At 39.1% G+C, this 17,932-nt stretch overlaps 1 protein-coding gene across 6 annotated transcripts in view; it reads right to left on the reverse strand.

Moving 5' to 3' along the window:
- Bivm (basic, immunoglobulin-like variable motif containing) overlaps positions 1–17,776 on the reverse strand; it is a 32,625-nt gene extending 14,849 nt beyond the window's left edge. The window contains exons 1-7 of one of the 6 annotated variants that reach the window (XM_052193633.1): positions 17,382–17,773; positions 16,812–16,914; positions 10,092–10,684; positions 3,193–3,319; positions 2,109–2,204; positions 1,484–1,588; positions 1,173–1,267 (exon numbers count right to left, since the gene is read on the reverse strand). In XM_052193633.1, coding sequence (XP_052049593.1) covers positions 1,173–1,267; positions 1,484–1,588; positions 2,109–2,204; positions 3,193–3,319; positions 10,092–10,566 — 898 coding nt within the window. In that variant the 5' untranslated portion in view covers positions 10,567–10,684; positions 16,812–16,914; positions 17,382–17,773. Of the gene's footprint in view, positions 1–1,172; positions 1,268–1,483; positions 1,589–2,108; positions 2,205–3,192; positions 3,320–4,205; positions 4,309–10,091; positions 10,685–16,811 lie in introns of those variants that run through there. The other 5 variants (XM_052193631.1, XM_052193632.1, XM_052193635.1 and 2 more) reach the window with 5 other exon arrangements.
- Between the last annotated feature and the right edge of the window lie 156 nt (positions 17,777–17,932).

The raw sequence follows: 17,932 nt of genomic DNA on the forward strand, positions 1-17,932 counted from the left end.
TAAATACATAAATATATGTCAGTTTTAAAACTTGTAAAGGAAAACAATTTATTCCACTCTATAAGTGAAAACTGGGCATATGTTCAAGGATGTTTAAAGAGAGGTAAAAGAAATCAGAGTGTGCCAGTGCCAAGCACCCTAACATATCCTAATCCATTAGGAAACTGCGTAACAGCATTCATATCCATCCACTCATCATATAAATAACTCATGAAGAACTGGAGGAACCAGGACCATTAGAAAGTAAACCAAGTACTGTTGTTCTAAAATCTCTAATAAAATTATGCTCCAAAACATAATGGACAGCAGAGTTGATCAAAAAAATCATAAAATTTCTGAATACTAATCCTAAGCCAACACTCAGGAGCCCTTTTGTTGTTTTATTACATTGTATTAATTGTTTTATATGTTTATACTTTAAAAGTTGTTAAATTTATATCACTACCTATAGTTTCTCACTATCCTATGTCCTTTCCCATCAATCATCCACCTTCATCACCTTTGCAGCTGAGGTTAATCCTTTAATCCTTATCACAATACCCCATTCCAACAATCTTGAATCAAGTCTCCCATTTCAAGGAGAGTCAGAAAAATTTTTTCTTTAATAGCAGTACCTTACAGCAACCTGCTCCATAATGTTCAAAGCTTATTGTAACAATTCATGAGTTGAAATCATTAAACAATACAAATAATTCAACTAGTATATAACAAATAACCCTTAAGATCAACTTTATTAATATGTCTGTTAAAACCAAGACTTTTTTACAACAGTGTTGTCACTTTCCAGTTTGTTACCCTGTTATTTTGTGTTATCGTTTGATGCCAGTCCAGCATTGCATGTCCTCAAGTGCTCTCACTGTTTTAAAATAAACTGCAAATTCCATGCTTACAAACACACATAACAAGATCCTAAACCATACAAACAATATGTTAAGAGCAGTGTATATAATCATGCTTTAAAGTTCTAACATCTACATAGAAATATCAGAAGGTAAAAATTGAACTGAATACTGATATTATCATGATTTTCCTCTTAAAGAGGTATGAAAACATCAGACTGCAAAAAGTTAACTTGATGTACCAGAAAGCAATATGGCCAGTTTCTGAGATGTACTCAACCTGAAAGCTTAGAGTGTGTGTGTGTGTGTGTGTGTGTGTGTATTTTCACCTACCAGTTTCTCCAGCTGTTTTGTTCTTCCCATGGGGCTTATATAGAACATAAGAGCATCCTTTCACATGAAAGTGGTCATTAATTTGTCGAAACCATCTGAAATTAAGAAGATTTGCCCATAGCAATAGTTTTACAACACAGATAAGCTACTGTCCTAATTGTACAGAAACCCAAGCATAGCCCACACATGGCATATCTAAGGGAGCCTGGGACCCAGCAGCAAAGTCTATCTTGTACTGTCCCCAAACACTACAGAGTTATCACTTCACAGAATTAAAAATAAGGTGTTGTACCTAAGTGGCAGCTCCGTACCTCATGAGTGTTGTATTTCCAGTGAAAGGGCCAAACCTAATATCTTCAAATGGGGGTTGGAAGCCCAAAATATGTAATGCTTCTTCTTGGGTAATAGGCGGGAGACTATAAAAGAAACATTTCCTTTCATTTCACAGTTCCAGTCATTTGCAAATAAAATATGCCTCAATGTTAATAATATATAGATTTAGCTTAGAAACAATTTTAGCAATATTTTTCATTTATTTTATTGAAAGGAATGCATGCAAAAATTTTAACCTTAAGGCTTATAACAGTACACACAATTTCAGGTTGTGAAAAGTCAATTCCCAGTCTTCCATTATAAAACAGGGACCTAAAAATTCCTTCTTCTTTTCTTTCTTTCTTTCTTTGCTTCTTTCTTTCTCTCTTCTTGCTTTGCTTTTTTTTTTTCTTTTTTCTTTTTGGCTTCTTAAGACAGGGTCTCTATGTAGTCCCAGATGTCCTAGAATTTATTCTGTAAACTAGCCTAATTTCAAACTCACAGAAATCTGCCTCACTCTGCCTCCTGAGTGCTAAGATTAAACGTGTGTATCATCATACTCAGTTTCTTTCAAACTACATTCAAAGATGGAGTTTGGTGTTAGCAGTAAACTGGCATACTTACTTCCCAGCTCCCATTATGCTGTATAAGAAATTCCAGCAAGAAATCAATGAGGAAATACCACATGAAGTCTTGTATTGTGGTCGGCTTATGCAGTACCTGGGAAATCAAACAGTATCCTTCACTTGAATGAATGCAAAACATGCAAAACAGAAATTTATATCTTATGGGTGATTTAAAATGTGATCATAATACAAACTTTAATGCAGTGTAAAAAATCTTGTTTTGTTTAAAGTATTTCCTACTTATTAAACACATAAAAATGTATGAGAGTAAAAATCACTATTTTATCAGGATATTATGGCTAGCAACCTACTAATAAAGTATGTCTTATTCAAACCAAGGAATTTTGATACCAACTACTCAAATTCCTATGTGAATTCTCATGTAAGTAGGCACAGGATCATTTGCAAATTCTGAAATACTGGAGAAGCAAAGCAAATCACTTTCCTTTTGTCGAGAGGATTCTTCTCTTTATCAGAGATTCTTCTTCAGACCAAAGCACATGCAATGAACCCCTGGACAGAGATCCCCAGAACAGAATCATCACTGGGGACTTAAAAGGGAAACACAAAATCCTCCAGAGAGAGAAGGAGATAAAGAAAGAAAGCTGGAGATTCTAAATTGAGACTCATGGGCCATGACAAGCAAGCACGTATATGATGAACTTTTAGAACAATCTATAAAGTGTTAATTTAGTCTGGAAAGTGTACACAAGAAATATTGTTAATTTTACTAGGTATGGCAACAATTTAAATAGCTGTAAACTAACACTCACTTCCTATAGAATTCTTCAACAAAGAACAACCATGTAAACAACTACTCCAAATTCAAGTCTCACTCAATGTAGCTTACCATTAAGAGAGATCATTGAGTGAGACTGACAGCCAGGCAAGTCTAGAAGAAAACCAGCTGAGCTAAACTAGACTACTTCCAAAATCTGAGATATACTTAAAGTATTTAGACACAATTTTGGAACTCACAGTATTTATAACAAATATAATTTATTAACCTGTACTCAGCAAAATTAATGTCAAATTACATATTTTTAAGATTGGAAAAAGTAAAACCTGACATGGCCACATACCATCGCCTAAGGTCTAACACTTTGCGTTGTTTAACATCATCGAGAGGAGAATGGTGGAGACACTCCCTCTGATGCCGCCCTTTTTTATCTGATGTTTTCTTCTTGTAAACTTGTTTCTTTGCATTGCCTACAGAACAAAGAAATAATACAAGAAAATGCTCAGATTTGTCCCTTGCCAGAAGTTACAACAGAATTAGAGAGGAACTCCATGTATTCTGAAAATGGTATCTGCAAATGTCTCAAAGTAATATCTGTGCTTTCTAGAATAGTACTCTGCCCTACAGAAAAAGCAGGAAGAGAATTAAAAACAATCTGAACCATCAGAAATGGTATTTCCTATCAAAATCGTATCCAAGTTCCGAGCTAGGCTCTTAGAGCCAGTTAAAATAACTAATCCAGTGATCTTTAGCCATATCTACAACTTCAAGTTACCAACAGGAAAAGAATTAAACTAGACTACTTTTCTGAAAATGAATCCATTCTATAAAACAATAAAACCTACATTAACATAATTCTATTACAACATCCAGCATGATGACATTCTGTCCAATAATAACCCCAGGCCCCAGAGACCTCACAATGAACATATAGTGAAGCATGTGTTATACAATTAAAATAAAACTCTGTACTAGGAAGCAGAATGCACAACATGGAGCGCTATGTGTGTGTACTCTGCCTAGGCACACCCACACAGTCTTCCCAAAGGCAGGGAATGACTGCTTACTAGGATAGAACAGATAGAGAAAGTGAACAAAACAGGCAGAAATGAACAGGAAAGTTTATCTTGTTTAATTTTGATACATTTATTTATTTATGAACCGAGCTAATGTTTCATCCACTCAATAGTATACATATATTAAAATATGAATAATACCCAAGACTGATGTTATTAACTTTCCTTTCAGCTACATTAATATCTTCCTGGCATCATCTATTTAAATGAAATAATCAAACTTCACTGAGGCTAATATTTTATTTCTGAGTTATCAAATACAGATTATATAGATACACACCTGGTTATAGAATTGTGGCAGATCTATTTCAGTACTATACACAATAACCATGTAGCTCATCCAACCAGCTGGGACTCAGGAAATACTGCCACACAAGGGACATCTGTAATGTTTCATAACAATGAACACTAAACACAATAAAGATATATAGTTTCTCCTCCTATTTAATTATTCTTTCTGTCTCTTCCCAGATACAGAGAACACAAAATGTTTCAGAACTTACCAACCACTTGCAAATGTAAACTAAATCTCACTAAACTATCCCTCCCTGGTTAAAACAAATCTCAAAGAGAAAACAGAAAAGTGATTTTCTTTAGACTCCTTCCTATGGCTCTTGATGATGAAATCTTTGTAGTTTTCCCAGCCACTGACACTCGTGAGGTTCATGAAACGTCAAAGTCTGCAGCCTCAATGCGTCACAACTCCTCGGTCACTCTCTCCTCACTGGATTCTGAATCTGTCCCTGTGCTTCTTTTGCTTTGTATGTTGCTATAATTCTCCTTAGGTTAAATGAGCACACACATTGCAAGCGAGCAGAGAACTCCATAATGCCACAAGATCTGGTTCTACTGCCAACATTTCACTGAACGTGCAGGAAGAAAGCAATTTCAAAGTAGAAGCTAGATCATAACATAAAAAAGAAACCCCTTGATAGGATCAGAGGTGAGAAAGACACACCATCTGTCCCAACATCAAGAGTTACTGGGACCAGCGGGACCCAGGCAAGCAGGAACTCTACTAGAACAGTGGCTCAGGTTCCATCCAGTCTGCTGGGTCAGTGCTCTGAGCAAACTTTGGGCACAAACTCCACAGCCAGTCCACAACACCCAGAGGAAGCTCCACTCCCAGGCACTTTAACAGGCCCAGGATCCCAGAACCCCAGGATCTCGGGGTCGCAGATGCAGTTTGACTCCCAGGAGCTCAGACACACCCAGGATCCCAGGATCACAGGATTATAGAGACAGCTTAACTCTGAAAAGTTCTGACACAACCAGGATCACAGGAAGGACAGGCTCTAGTCAGATATAGGAAGGGCAGGTAGCACTAGAGATAACCAGATGGTGGGACTCAGGCCTGAGAACATAAGCAACAGAAACCAAGCTTCCTTGGCATCAGCAGAACCCAGTTCTTCCACCATAGCAAGCCCGGGATACACCATCACACTGGAAAAGAAAGATCTGGATCTCAAATCATTTCTCATGATGATGATGGAGGACTTTAAGAACATAAATAACTCCCTTAAAGAAATACAGGAGAGCACAGGTAAACAGCTGGAAACCCTTAAAGAGGAAACACAAAAAATCCTTAAAGAATTACAGGAAAACACAAACAGGCTAAGGAAATGAACGAAACCATCCAGTATCTAAAAATGGAACTAGAAACAATAAAGAAATCATAAAGGGAGACAACCGTGGAGCTAGAAAACATACGAAAGAGACAAGGAGTCATAGATGCAAACATCACCAACAGAATACGAGAGATAGAAGAGAAAAATCTCAGGTGCAGAAGATACCATAGAAAACATTGAAACAACAGTCAAAGAAAACATAAAAAGCAAAAAGCTCCTACAACAAAACATCCAGGAAATCAAGGACATAATGAGAAGACCAAATCTTAGGATTATAGGTATAGACGAGAGTGAAGATTCCCAACTTAAAGGGCCAGTAAATATCTTTAACAAAATTATAGAAGAAAACTTCCCTAACCTAAAGAAAGAGATGTCCACAAACAGAAGAAGCTTACAGAACTCCAAATAGACTGGACCAGAAAAGAAATTCCTCCCATCACATAATAATCAAAACACCAAATGCGCTAAACAAAGAAATAATATTAAAAGAGTAAGGGGAAAAGGTCAAGTAACACATAAAGGCAGGCCTATCAGAATTACACCCGACCTCTCACCAAAGACTATGAAAGCTAGAAGATCCTGGGCCGATGTCATACAGACCCTTAAGAGAACACAAATGCCAGCCCAAACTACTATACCTTGCAAAACTCTCAATTACCATAGATGGAGAAACCAAGATATTCCATGACAAAACCAAGTTTACACAATATCTTTCCACAAATCCTGCCCTACAAAGGATAATAGATGGAAAACACCAACACAAGGAGGGAAACTACACCCTAGAAAAAGCAAGAAAGCAATCTTTCAACAAACCCACACAAATGTAATTCCACTTCTAACAATCAAAATAACAGGAAGTAACAATCATTTTTCCTTAATATCTCTTAATATGAAAATTAATATTACCAACACATTCTAATCGATTGAAATTCAAAAATATCAGAAATTAGAAATTTGTTGGATGTCACCCAATTACCAAAATCTCTAATTTGGTAATAGGAAAGATATGTCCAATACTGTTCAATCCATTACACTTTCTACTTGTTCATATTTGGCAATGTTTTTGCTGTGTACCACATAATGGTCTTGAAATCATGCTTCCCCTATCTCAGCCTCTCTATTAGTACTATTGTTTATTTGATGTTTTTCCCCTATACTATGGTTTTCAGAACAGCTTACATATTTTAAAATTATTTATACAGCCAAAAGAAACATAGACAACTTGGGAGGTGGTTTGTAAGAGAACAACAAAGAGTGAGACTGAATGTTTTGCTTGATATTTATAATTATTGTATCAATTTTGAAGAAGATGATTTTATAAGTTACTCTTTTTCTGAAATATATGCTCTTCAAAATCACAATCAATGAACCAGAATCTTACCATTACCTAATGTCTATGCCACACTCCAAGCAGGACCATTGTTCATTCAAATAGTTTATGAATGTTTTCATGTGTAGACCATCTTCATATACCCACACATCCTTTCTTATATGAATGTAACCTATTCCCTGTAGCCTGAGAATGATGACAATCACTCAAGTCAAGTCAAATAACTTTGACTATAGCAGGAAATCTATATCCAAATAATTGTGCCTACAATTCATTCCTTGTCGCAGCAGAACTGTCAACTCTCAGCTTAGCTACAATGGAGGTAAAATCCATTGGTGATGTGAGGGACATTGAAGTACAGCCTTATTACAATGAACTCCAATGTCTAAAAATTGTTCTTATTTTGGGTTTGTACCACAGTAAGAGTCAAGATTTTAAGCTCTACTAAAAACAAAACAAACAAACAAACAAAAAGACTTTATCTTTTTATGTTCATTTAATAACATGTCCATTGTTTTTATGATTGGTATAAAAATATATATTGTGTTGAATAAAAAATTAAAATTAAAATAAAAAAAGAAACCCTCACACTCTGTCTCTTCATCACTCAATGGCACTTACCTTTGCCCATTGCTCTGCACCATCACCTTATCCTTCCTTCTTAACCCTACCAATAACACAGGCACATAGCCCTCTGCCATCACACACACACACACACACACACACACACATACACACACACACACACACACACACCTATCATGGTATTCAGAAACGTATGAGGAAAAGATGATAAATGAAAACACAAGAGCTGTGTGTAATGGCACACACAGACCTATAGCCCCAGTACTCAAAAAAAGTGAAGCAGAGAGATTAAGAATTATAGGCAAGAGGGCTGAGAGATGGTTCAGTAGTTAAGAGCATTGGCTGCTTTTGCAGAGGACCTGGGTTCAGTTCCCAACAACCACATAGTAGCTAATAACCATCTATAACTCCAGTTCCAGGGTATCCATCATGGTAGAAAAATGCAAATGAACCCATTCTTATCTCCTTTTATGAAGCTCAAGTACAAGTGGATCAAGGACCTCCAAATAAAACCAGATACAGTGAAGCTTATAGGGGAGAAAGTGGGGAAGACCCTTGAGGACATGGGCACAGGGGAAATTTTCCTGAACAGAACACCAATAGTGTATGCTCTAAGAACAAGAATCGACAAATGGGACCTCATAAAACTGCAAAGTTTCTGTAAGGCAAAGGACACTGTCAATAGAAAAAAACAGCAACCAACAGATTGGGAAAAGATCTTTACCAATCCTATATCTGATAGAGAGCTAATAACCAATGAATACAAAGGACACAAAAAGTTAGACTCCAGAGAGTCAAATAACCCTATTTTAAAAAGGGGGTACAGAGCTAAGCAGAGAATATTCAACCAAGGAAACTCAAATGGCTCTGAAGCACCTAAAGAAATGCTCAGCATCCTTAGTTATCAGGGAAATGCAAATCAAAACAACCCTGAGATTCCACCTCACACCAGTCAGAATGGCTAAGATGAAAAACTCAGGGGATAGCAGGATGCTGGCAAGGATGTGGAGAAAGAGGAACACTCCTCCATTGCTGGTGGGATTGCAAGCTGGTACAACCACTCTGGAAATCAGTTTTAAGGTTCCTCAGAAAATTAGACATAGTACTACTACCTGAGGACCCAGCTATACCACTCCTGGGCATATACTCCAACATGTAATAAGGACACATGCTCCACTATGTTCATAGAAGCCTTATTTATAATAGCCAGAAACTGGAAAGAACCCAGATGTCCTTCAACAGAGGAATGGATACAGAAAATGTGGTATATTTACACAATGGAGTACTACTCAGCTATTAAAAACAATGAATTCACGAAATTCTTAGGCACAGAGATTTAACTTTTCCTTTCATATTTCTGTAATAGTATACTTCCAAATATAACCATTCTTATGTCTATATATTTATATATAATAGGTATTATATAAGTACAATAGTATTATATAAGTATGTAAGTTTAATAGATAATATATAAATATATATATACATATATATATATATATATACACACTGCACACATACACTAAATCTTATATAGAGAATGTTTAATTATATGTTTAATCTTTATATAATCCTGCTAAAAATTTGGTATTACAAAGAATTCTATATTGATAAGGTCACTGTTATTTCAAATTTAAAGCAATTTGAATGTTTTCTGACCCTGTTCTTCTATTACCATGTTCATACCAATATAAGAAAAGTATTTCTTAAGTTTGGCTCCACAAAAATATATCAGTGCCACATCTAACTGAAGCATGAACTCTTCAGCATCTGAAAGTTTTAAAACTATCACTGAAAAAGAGGGAAGGAGATATCAAACAGAATTTTCTTTTGAAATTTGAAACAAGTAGCAGATAACACATGGGAAGAAATGTGAGCAGGTCCTTAGAAACATACATACATATACATACATACATATATATACATATATACATATGAAATAAAATGAACTTTAGAATATGGCTTAGAAAAGAGAGCTACATAATTGTAGCTTTAAAAAAAATCAAGATATTGATCAAAACAGATGTTCTTTTTGCATTCAATTATTTCAAAAGAAAAATGTCTTAATATCTCCTACATTAGAAAATATAATCACGAGGCTGAAGAGATGGCTCAGAGGATTAGAGCACTGACTACTCTTCCGAAGGTCCTGAGTTCAAATCTCAGCAACCACATGGTGGCTCACAACCATCCATAACAAGATCTGACTCCCTCTTCTGGAGAAAGCTATAATGTACTTAGATATAATAAATAAATTAATCTTAAAAAAAAATGATCACATCTCTGCAAAACTACACAATAACAGTAATATTTCAGCTATGTCAGTTGCCTTTTCAAAGCTACTGTGTTCTTATCTTTAATACTTATATTTCATTCTTTTTGATTTTCAAAGCTCCTCAAATGCACACATGATATTAGAAGTTTCCATGGGCAACACAGTCAGGGACTAACTATGTCTAGGATTACTTAAAACGAAATAAAACAAAAACAAACCTGCAATGACCGATAAGAAGGCAGTGATGCTCCTAGCTCAGCAACAGAAAACACATCATTGCAAAACTTAGCAATAGATAGCATTTGTTTCTGCTTGTTCTCACTTATAAACTTCATAGCTCCTTCTTACCTGATTTATGTTTCAAATTTGTAGTCACCCCATCAAATTCAGATTTATCAATTTCCCATGCAAGAGGTAGCTTGCCCATGCTGGTAGATAAGTTTTCCAAGTTATTTTCTTCATTATAGATTATTTCTGATGTATTAGTTGGGATTCCAATATATCTTGTACTATTTCCAGCAGAAAGCGAGGTGTTATCAGGGAGGCAAGCAGAGCGGGCTGGGCTAGGAGTTTTGTAGACTGATGTTGCCTGGTTGAGGAAGGCATAGTCTGAGCAGATGGCATAAACTTTCTCTCGAGTATGAGTGACTGGACAACTCGAAGGATAATGCCCATCTCCTCTGGGGCCTATGGGTGTTCCTGAGGCACTTGTGTAGAAAGATGGCACAGCACCTTGTAGACTCTCTTCTGGTGACTTCTTCTCAGATCTGTGCTCACCATGTCCAGAATCAGTAGTTTTTTCAGCTTCAGTGATGTTAGGCATGAGAGCAAATGCAGATGTCTCTGTTCCTATGAAGAAGCCTCAACCCTCTCTTTTAAAAAACAACTTTGGCAAATGTTCACAGCATTCTATAAAAGCTTGAGAGTTGACAAATGGGATCCTAAGAAAAGACAGAAGAAAGACTGATTGGCTATTCAGCAGATATGATGAATGGCAATAAACACTATAATGAGTATGATTCATATACCTGCACTCAATGCATATTGATTTTATGACCATACATCCTGAGTTATGATTACTAACCATCTATCTTATATTAAAGAATAGCTTTCGGGATGGGGAATATGGCTTAGTTGGTTAAGTGTGTGACGTGAAAATATGGGGATCTGAGCTGGATTTCCAATACCCACATTAAAAACAGATAAATAAGAAGCTGTGTAAAGCATACTGCCAGCTCTGGGTAAGGAGAGGCAGTAACACACACATACCACACATATGCATGAACACATACATAGAAAAGTTAGTTTAAAACACAATATAAGAATAAAATATAAATAGCCTAGTGAAAAGGGGGAAGTCACATCTGTAAAGATGCTACAGAGATGAACAATGAGTACATGAAAGGAAGTTCATCACCATTAGTTGCTATGGAAACACAAATCAAAACTACAATGGTCTGCCAGCTCATACCCACCAAGATGTCTATAATAAAAAAAACACAGGCAACAATGAGTATTAGAAAATGTGTAGAAAATCAGATCCTTCATACGTTCTGTCCTAGGTACATATTGAAAACATTAAACCATGCCCATTAATGGCAAAAAGTGAAAGCAACCCAAAGCCTAGCAACTGACTGATGGATAAAAGTGCCACATGCATTTGGTAAAATACTACTTGGCAATAGAAAGAACTACTGATCATAACACAACATGAATGGACTTTGGAAACATGCCGATCACAAAGGAACTGATCCCTTAACAGTCCAGGATCTCCTGGAGAGACAAGTCTACAAAGCACAATACACCTTAGCAGTTGCCTTGGGATAAAAGATTCAACATGAGCTTTTTCTTTAAAATAATGGAAATATTCCATAACTAACACAGGAATATACTAAAGGTCCAACTTAGGGAATATCCTAAGAAGCCACTGAAATGTACATTGCAGTAAGTGATTTATATTGTGTGTCTTAGTTAGGGTTTTACTGCTGTAAACAGATACCATAACAAAGGAAACTGTTAAAAACACATTTAATTAAGGCTGGCCCACAGGTTCAGAGGTTCAATCCATTATGATCAAGGCAGGAGCATGGCAGCATCCAGGCAGACACAGTGCAGGAGGAGCTAGGAGTTCTATACCTTCACTGAAAACTGCTAGGAGAAGACTGGCTTCCAGGCAGTTAGGACTACAGTATTAAAGCCCACACCCACAGTGACACACCTATTCCAACAAGGCCACACCTCCTAATAGTGCTGTTCCTTGGCCTAGGCATACACAAACCACTACATTCTACTCCATGGCCCCCATGGGCTTGTTCAAACATATGAGTCTATGGAGCCATACCTAAACATAGCATAATAAAAAAGTACAACTTACTCCAACTCCCAAAGTCCCCATAGTCCATAGCAGTCTCAACAATGTTAAAAGTCCAAAGGTCAAAGTCTCTTCTGAGATTCATCCAATCACTTAACTGTGATCCCCAAAGCAAAACAGGTCAACAGCTGGGCAAACTCCAAACTTTGCATCTCCGTGTCTTATGTCAAAGTTGTCTTCATATCTCTACTCCCTTTTCATCTTTACTGACTGCAACTAAGTATTTTCTCCTAGGCTGGTTCCACTCTCTGTTAGCAGCTTTCCTTGGCCAGTATTCCACAACTCTGGCATCTCGAACATCTTAGGGTATCCAAGGCCACTTCAACATTACAGCTTCTCTTTCCAATGTATGGGATCCACACATAATCTTCTGGACTCCTACAAAGGGGCTGGGTCATATCTCCAGCTCTGCCCTCTGTAGCAATCTAGGATCTGGTTGACTCCACTCTACTGCTGATACTGTTCTTGGTGATCATCCTATGGTACTGGCATCTCCAGTATCCTGGGGTTTTCCACCGCAACTAGGATTCACGAATAGCTTCTCATAGGCTCTCTACATGGTGCCAAGCCTCAATTTCTTTGTATGACCCCTTCAGCCCTGGGCCATCAACTACAACTAATGCTGCACCTTCACCAATGGCCTTCCATGCCCTTTCACATCAGCCTCAGCTGATCTCCATGACTCCTTCACACCTTCATAGCCAATACAACTTGGATGGTTCTTACACATTATTACTAAGTCTAGCTGCAGCACAAGGTACAACATTAGCTATCTCTGGCTATCTTCTTTGTGCTCGCAGAAAACACCAGATTACATCTCAGTGATACTGGTCTCTTCTTAATCACTACAAATTTCTTAGCTCCAGCTAACCAGCATCAGTTGTCCCAGTAGTCCCTTCTATTCTAGACTCTAAAGCCATGGTCAAAGCTGCCGAGTTCTGCTGCATGCTGGGATTGGAACATCCTTCCCTCTCCCCATTCTATTACTAGCTTTCTGTTTTCCAACTCCTTTACTTCATAAGCTTGGCTGTCCTGGAATTTGCTCTGTAGATTGACTCTGAACTCAGAGATTTACATGGCTCTGCCTCCTGGAATTAAGGTGTGTACCGCCATGCCTGCACTTAAGATTTTTCTTCACCTAGAACCATTTCTGTCCTAGGATGGCCTTAAACTCAGAGATCTGCTTGCCTTGAGTGCTGGGATTAAAGGCTTTTATCTACCGTGCCTGAACCTAAACTTATCTGGGTAGAATCTTGCTCCAAGGTCACCACTGGCTTAATTCCATGAACACAAGATTTAGCTCCATTTCACTTCCTGGCGCCCCTTTAATACTTGAACCATATATTTTATATTTTTCCTTTCTCAGCTTGCTTCTTTTCATTAAAACATTCTTTTTAAGAGAGAAGCTTAGTAACCACATAACAGAATTTATATCTGGATGGTTTGAGACTTCCTTTAATACAGAAATTAATCTAAATCTCTTCACCTTCGCCTCAGGTAGACTCTTCAGACAAGGGCAAAAAGCAGCCACATCCTTCATCAAAATATCACATGAACAGTCTCTTGGCTACCTGTGACCACAGTGCCCACAGTGATACACCTACTCCAACAAGGCCACACCTCCAAATAGTGCCACTCCCTTGGTTAGGCATACTCAAACCACCACAGCATGTGAATTAAGTCTAAATAATATTGCCTAAAATATTGTATTGACCAAAAGATAAAAATGTATGTAGAGGTAAAACATATATCATAATGATTATGTTCAACAAATAAAATTTACAATTTAAAGTTACTGCCACTAACTTCTGATCAATCTCAGGGATAACTAGGCTTCAAGTCTGACTTGATTCCTCTGAGGAAAAAAATGGTAAAGTTGAATAGCCAAAGAGGCCATTTGAAGACATTAAAGCCTTACAAAGGCACAAGCCCTTGGTGAGACACTATACCACAGGAAACCAAACACACAGCAAGATTCACCTTTCCAGGATCCAGTGACCTCGCAGTGCATGAGACACTAAACCCATCCATGGGAGTCATTTTAATTATTGATGTATCTCATTTGTTTACTTTAAACATAAGAAGTGAAAATAATCACAGATAATGATTTGTTTAAAAACCATTATAAAAGCATTGAATGGCACAAGCCTATGTCTGAATCTCTAACTAACAGATGTGATGATAAACAGGGGAATCTCCAGCATCTTCCGAATGAAAGGGGTAAAGGCACTTTCACCATTAATGGCATCTAAGGAGAAACGCCCCTGGGAAGGGACTCCCATCTGTGCAGAGCTCAACGGGCGAGGTGCACCTTCTCACAACTTCACGTTGGCTCTTGTCTCATCTTCAGTTAATGGTGGCTCATGGGATACAAGTACATTATCACCAAAGGCAGCATCTGCAGTGTTTTCCTTTAGAATACTGTTTGGTAAAAAGCTCTTAGTGTGTCTACAGACAGTGCCCAAGCTTCCTCCTGTTTCCTCATTCTATGGTGTGATGGTGACAGTGGACGAAGACACCAAGGGATGTATAGTGCCTGTCTGCAGACCACACTGCTTTGCTCTGAGCACTGAGTTTCTCCAGTTCTCCATTACCCACTTCCTGTCTGTGTTGTTCATGTTCTTTAAAAGCCGTGTGTTAGAGGGGCATAAAGTGTCTGTGGTTGGGTGAGGAAGGACAGGACACAACTGATGGTCAGCTGGGGCAGTGGGAAAGCTTGATTCAGTACACCCCAGGTACCCCAGGCCCAACCCTTTGTTGATCACAGCCTGACATTAACCTCACCTTGACATCACTGCCTTTCTCACCTTGAATACAGTGGGATGGGATCTTGACGATAGGACCAGTACAATGCTCGTTTGGAACATAGGGAAAGAAAAAGAGTATGGTGGAAATAGAATGTGGAAGCCCATTTCTGTAATCCCAGGACTCAAGAAGCAGAAACAGGAGAGTCGCTGTAAGATCTATGCGAGACCACACTGCACGGCTACTTCTGATCCAGCCAGTAGTACACACTGAGCAAGACCCTAGCTCAAATAACCAAAGCTAAACAAATAAAATCACCAAGGGGGAAAAAAAAAGCTTCATTTATGAATGAAAAATATGATGGGAACTGCTAGAAGATGAAGCTGTTAGGAGTAAAACACTTGATTAATCAAACAAACATACAACCATGTGGTTTCGGTTTGTTTGCTTTAAGCAATGGTCACTGGATAACAATAATCTCTTTGTTCTCATTTTATCTTAAAAAAAAACAGACCTGACATCTACCTGAAGATATATTTTACATAGTTGTCACTGAAACTGAAAGGTATCAACATTTCCTCACCACTTTTATGTGAATATCTCTGAAAACACATGTATTTATAGGTTTGATGACACAAGTAAAGTATATTGTAGAAATATCAGAAGATAAAAAAGAATGACCAGGAACCTATGCTGGTATTTTACTTTTTTTGCATACCATGGCTGATCTACATCTCTGCCCTTTGCAGTTAAACTCTGAAGGGCTTCTGCTGTGGTAGCCTTAGGACTTCACTCAGAGCCTGCTTTCTTAAGATGAAGAAAACCACAATTACTGGAAACAGGACCATTACAGACATAGATTATTCTAGTAAGATGCAATGGTAGTCTCAGGGAAAACTGAGTTATGAAGTGCTGATTTATTGTCTATCACTGTAGCTGCAGCTATCTAGGATTTATATCTGCCTTTATCTTTATGCTTATAATTTCAAGCCACCCACCCTTTGAGCTGTTCTTTCTAGTCTGATCTCTACATAGACTTCAAATAGTAAAGTCTGCCTCACATATATGCTCCTAGAAATTTCCTGCCTAAGGCCCTCAGTTATTGAAGCAAAAGGTCAACTCCTTACCCTACTGTCCTTCCACATTACTTTTTGGTTTTCTGAATGCTGTCTTCCTGTAGTCCCTTACTAATTACTCATTCTCATCCATCTTTCAAAGTTGTACTGAAATGTCACTTTCTGGAGAACTTTTCTTTGCTGTTCTAACTAGGCCAGGTACCCTATCCATATTGAGGAACTTTTCTCTCTAGAATATGATTAAACTTTCGTGTGTGTGTGTGTGTGTGTGTGTGTGTGTGTGTGTGTGTGTGTGTATACAAATGGCTAACTCCCGAAAGTCTAGTTTTCCCAGCAATGGTATCTCCAGGCCTAGTTTTTGTAGAAGCCAGGGCTAACAAATATTTTTAGGTGCCAGGCATTATTGAAACTGTTCTCCCTCATTTTGATTAACATATTAAGACTTGGTAATGAGATTAACTGCAGGAATACCACTCAAATTCCGCAGTTTATTCACAGTATCTCATAAGCAATACGAACCCCAAGCTTCTAGGACAGCACTAGAGGATGGCTTGTGAAAGTCTTTGGAATGAACAGTTCTGTCTGTCAAATAAACATACTGTTTACATAGCCGATATCGATCTCCTGAGTAATATTCTTTTCAGTTTATGTGCCTTTCGTGTCTAAATGCTGTAGAGAACTAGACATCTCATAATCCCAGTAAATACTTCCACATATCACAAATAGTATAATCAATATTCTGTACAGAAAGCAACTGAGACACAGAAAAGTGTTTCGCTGAGGACTGATGAGAACCGCTGAGACAGCCAGCAGTCAATTCCCCATTAGCTATCAGCGCCCTTGCCTAGACCATCAGACCAAACCTGGGAGGCCTACCTGTGAGTACGAGATTCTTGCAGAACATGGTGCCCTCTTGGAGTTCAGGCTCTGAGGAGCCTGGAGACTTCCCACTGCTCCCTCTTTGAGGCTCCGAAGCCACCTGAAGGTGACGAAGGCGCAGGTGGAGGAGAACCGGGAGAGCAGGGGCGTCGCAAGTGTAACTGCGGCAGCGCTTCTGTGCCGGGTTCCCACTCCCGCCCTGCTGTGGCCAACCCAGAGCTAGGCGTCCCTGGTCCCCACTGTCCAAGACCAGACCTAAAGCCTCCTGACCTCCTCCCGGCCTGCTCCCTCATCCCCAGCCGGAAGAAAAGGTTTACCAGGAGAGGGAGCGCGCAGGCCTGTAGGGAGCTGCTTCCTACGCGCTAGGGATTGGAGAGGCTGGTGGCACGCAGGCAGTGACAAACCGAGGAGAGCTGGGGGAGGGGGAGGGGGGGCCGCGATGAATGAGTTGATAATACCAATAATGACAATAGCAGGAAGAAAAAAAAGAATCCCTTGTCTTGGCTCACAACCAGGCCGACTTTAGCTCACCAAGCCACGGGAGTTTGTGTTTTCCACGTCCCTTACCCTGTGGAGGGAGGACAAAGCCTGCTACTCCTCTTGACCTCCCTGGCCCAGAAGCGAGGGTGCAAAGAGAGGATGGCCACTGCAGGCCGGATGTCTGGGATCCGCTAGCGCAGCGTGAAGACCCGCTCCGGAAGAGAGTACAGGGATACCCACGGATGCGCCCCGAGCCGAGCTTTGTTCCGGTGATTTCTATCCCTTAAACCTCCCCTTAGAGACTCAGCTCGACCCAGATCCTTCCAGGGACGCGGCGGGGGTGGAGCGGGGGTGGGGGTGGTCCTGCTACGAAGCAGTGACGGCGCTACGGAGAGGCGGAGCGCACCGCTGTGCCTGGGCTCGGCTCTCCGCTGGGGAATACCTCTGTTCCTGTTGGGTCCCGGAACTCTGGTGCTGCAAGGCAACACTAGATTTACATCCTCAAGTCTCCTACCCAAGGGCCAGAATCTTTCGTCCCATTGAGTGCACAAGAATAGCACCAGGACCTTGACACCGAGTGATTGGATACCATTGATAACACCCGCCTCCCCTTCAGCGTTTAATGTATAACCGCCATT

The sequence above is a fragment of the Apodemus sylvaticus genome, chromosome 9 (assembly GCF_947179515.1).
Source record: "Apodemus sylvaticus chromosome 9, mApoSyl1.1, whole genome shotgun sequence".
NCBI classification, from domain to species: Eukaryota; Metazoa; Chordata; class Mammalia; order Rodentia; family Muridae; genus Apodemus; species Apodemus sylvaticus.